At 40.1% G+C, this 3,306-nt stretch overlaps 1 protein-coding gene across 1 annotated transcript in view; it reads left to right on the forward strand.

The window, feature by feature from the left end:
* LOC149130632 (uncharacterized) overlaps positions 1–2,745 on the forward strand; it is a 13,313-nt gene extending 10,568 nt beyond the window's left edge. Inside the window, exon 3 of the mRNA XM_089343823.1 lies at positions 342–2,745. Coding sequence (XP_089199949.1) covers positions 342–902 — 561 coding nt within the window. The 3' untranslated portion in view covers positions 903–2,745. The remainder of the gene's footprint in view (positions 1–341) is intronic.
* Positions 2,746–3,306: the final 561 nt, after the last annotated feature.

Raw genomic sequence — 3,306 nt, forward strand, 5'->3', positions numbered from 1 at the left:
CTCCATCCGTCTCCCTTCCCACTCTCATGAATCACCCCCACCCCTTGATCTCCTCTGTCCACTCACCCTGTCCAATCCTTGGTATGGCCGTCATTTCATTTATATTTTCCCCCACTGTCCCTTAAGAATATGTCCCATTACACATCTCCCCTGCCATTTATTTCTCTCAATCTTTCAAATGGGGACAACCAAGTATCTCCTACAAGACCCCTATATCTACCTTGCTCCCTATTATACATTCACCTCTCAACTGGCACAAACCCACCTCCCTCAGTGCTACCCCTTTCTTCCTCTTGAGACATCTTCATTTTGCAAGTGACTCGGTGGAGCCATGTTAAAAGCACTCTGTGAAGTGGTTGGCATCTGGAAGGGTATCCAGCCATAGAGACCAATGCAATGTGGCTATCTGTGATATCTGTGGTAAATCATTCTCTCAAAATGGTAACTTAAAAACCCACAAACGAATTCATTCAGGAAAGAAGCCATATCACTGTAATATCTGTGGTAAATCATTCTCACAAAATTCCAATTTAGTTAAACACAAGCATATTCATACAGGAGAGAAACCATATTACTGTGGTATCTGTGGTAAATCATTCTCTCAAAATAGTAGCTTACGTATTCACAAACGAATTCATAGAGGAGAGAAGCCATATCACTGTAATATCTGTGGTCAATCCTTCTCACAGAATTGCAATTTAGTTAGACACAAACTTATTCATACAGGAAACAAACCATATCGCTGTAGTATCTGTGGTAAATCATTTTCGCAAAATTGCAATTTAACTAGACACAAACACATTCATACAGGTGAGAAACCATATCGCTGTGGTATCTGTGGTAAATCATTCTCACAAAACATCCACTTTAGGAAGCACAAAAGTATTCATACATCAGTGTAAATATATCAACAGTAAAATCTACTTAAGCCTTTCACTCCCTACAAAGCATAGACCTTGAATGACTTTTCTTTACTGTCCCCAACTCTGGGCTGCCTTTTCCTCTCTCAAGTCTTCTTGCTTTTGAAATTTATGTTGAAGTTCCCATAAGTTCGCTTTTGTCTAGTAGGAGTGTTGGCTCTACATACAAACTCATTTTTATCTCTAGTTGGAGGTTGTCCCCTATCTTTTGACCTGTCCTGCATGAGATGATTTGCCAGTTACCTTTGAATCTACTGGTATAGATTTTAGAATTATTGAGTCACTTAAGGCCCTACATAACAATAAAGGACTTGAACTTGCAGTGGAACATTAATACAGTAGTACCTCAGTTTTCGAACAACTCTGATCATAAATAAATCATGCTTTATCTTCTGTCTTTCTCATATTTATTTAATACCCTAGTATCTCCATTTATGAACACCTCCGATCACAAAAAATTGTGCCTTATATATATCATCATCATCGTTTAACGTCCGCTTTCCATGCTAGCATGGGTTGGACGATTTGACTGAGGACTGGTGAACCAGATGGCTGCACCAGGGTCCATTCTGATTTGGCAGAGTTTCTACAGCTGGATGCCCTTCCTAATGCCAACCACTCCGAGAGTGTAGTGGGTGTTGGCCAGTCAGGCGGTACTGGCAACAGCCATCTCTGTCAATATATAGATATATATAAAGCACAATTTATTTCTGATCAGAGTTCAAAAACTGACGTACTACTTTTTACTGTGCTAATTACATTACAGTGAGTGTAATATTTAACTTTTTATGATCAAATAAAGAGGTTTCTTTGTTTCTCGTTGATATAGTTAGTAATTTTATGAACTCTGATGCACATGTGCAGGATCATCTAGCAATTATCGTTTCTACTCCAGGCACAAGATCTGAAACTTTCGGAAGTAATTCAACTAGATGAATGTATTTGTGATGGGATTCTGTTATTTGTTTCTAGTGATGAAATCTTTGTGCTGTGCATTAGTTCCCTCCATCAAGTTGACATTGCTTGCACAGGTGCACAGTGTGCTGCATGTCACGTCATCATTCAATGTCTGTGTTCTATTGTGGCACAAGTTGGATGGGTTGACAGGATCCAGCGAGCTGCGTCACCACATTGAACTCCAGTGTCATGGTTTCTATAGCTGGATGTCCTTTCTAATGTACAACATTTTACACAATGTACAGGATGCCTTTTTTGTGCCACCAGCATTATGATGTTGCAAGACAGGAGAAGGAAGAAACGAAAAGCTACCTGTACTGAGAGGGGAAGGTAGATGTAGGTGACTTAACATGAGATGTTGAAAGGCTAAGTATGGTAGAGGGTCGAGTGCAGGTGTTTTACTATACAGGAGATACATGACTGAAAGAGGTGAGAGGAAGACAGTGATTGAGGGCTAAAGCAAACTCTCTAGATAGAAAGGTTGAGCATAAGAGAGGATGGAGACTGGGTGATGGATACTTGTATAAGAGTGTAAATAGAGAACAGTTGATTAACGATTGGGGCAGAGATGAATATAGTGAGTGATGAATAAAGGTGGAGGTTCAGTTGAAGGTTAATACCAGGGTGGAGAGGAGTAATATGCGAGAGGGAGGTAGTGGTATAATGAGCAAGGTGTAGGAGTTATAGAGAGGAAGATATAGAAGTACATAAGTGGGACAATAAATATGCAAAGGGATTGAGAATGATGGCAGATAGGAATGGAGCATAGCAGTGGCTGAAGGTGCCGCAAGGAGGTGATTGATAGAAATTGTGTGGGCAGGGATGTTAATGGAAGTGGTTCAAGGGAAATGGCCCGAAGGTAAGCGAAGTGCCTATATACACATATATATATATGCAGACACAGGACAGATGATGGTTCCACAACTTTTGCTGAACAACCTGCAAAGATGATTTGATTCTGGTGCTGTACAATTTGTGTGTGGTGTGCCACATGTCGCCTGTGAAAGATAGATAAAAACAGAGGCATAAGGTCAGTGGAACACCTTTGGATGTCACATTGCATTCCTTAGACAAGAGCTGCTGAACAGGAAAGAACTCTTGAGAGCCTCAAGTTATCAGTGGCTAGTATAACATGTCTATGAGATAATACCTAGCCTTCAGCTATTATATTGTTGCAAAAACCACTTCCAGTGTTATCTGCAGGAAGCATTTCTCTGACAGATACATGAAAAAGCATGTCAGAACCAGAATGTACTCACGACTTTAAAACTATGGAATATTGGTGTAGTACTCCAATAAAAAAAAAAAAAGCAACCTAGTGCAAAGAGAATAGATCTGATGATGTTCTGCCAGACAAGGGACAATATCCTGCTCTCTTGTAAAGGTCAGTTTCCCAGCAGATGTGAATGCATCATTAGAAGTCTAGAAA

This window comes from Octopus bimaculoides, chromosome 28, assembly GCF_046866305.1.
Source record: "Octopus bimaculoides isolate indiv1 chromosome 28, ASM4686630v1, whole genome shotgun sequence".
NCBI classification, from domain to species: Eukaryota; Metazoa; Mollusca; class Cephalopoda; order Octopoda; family Octopodidae; genus Octopus; species Octopus bimaculoides.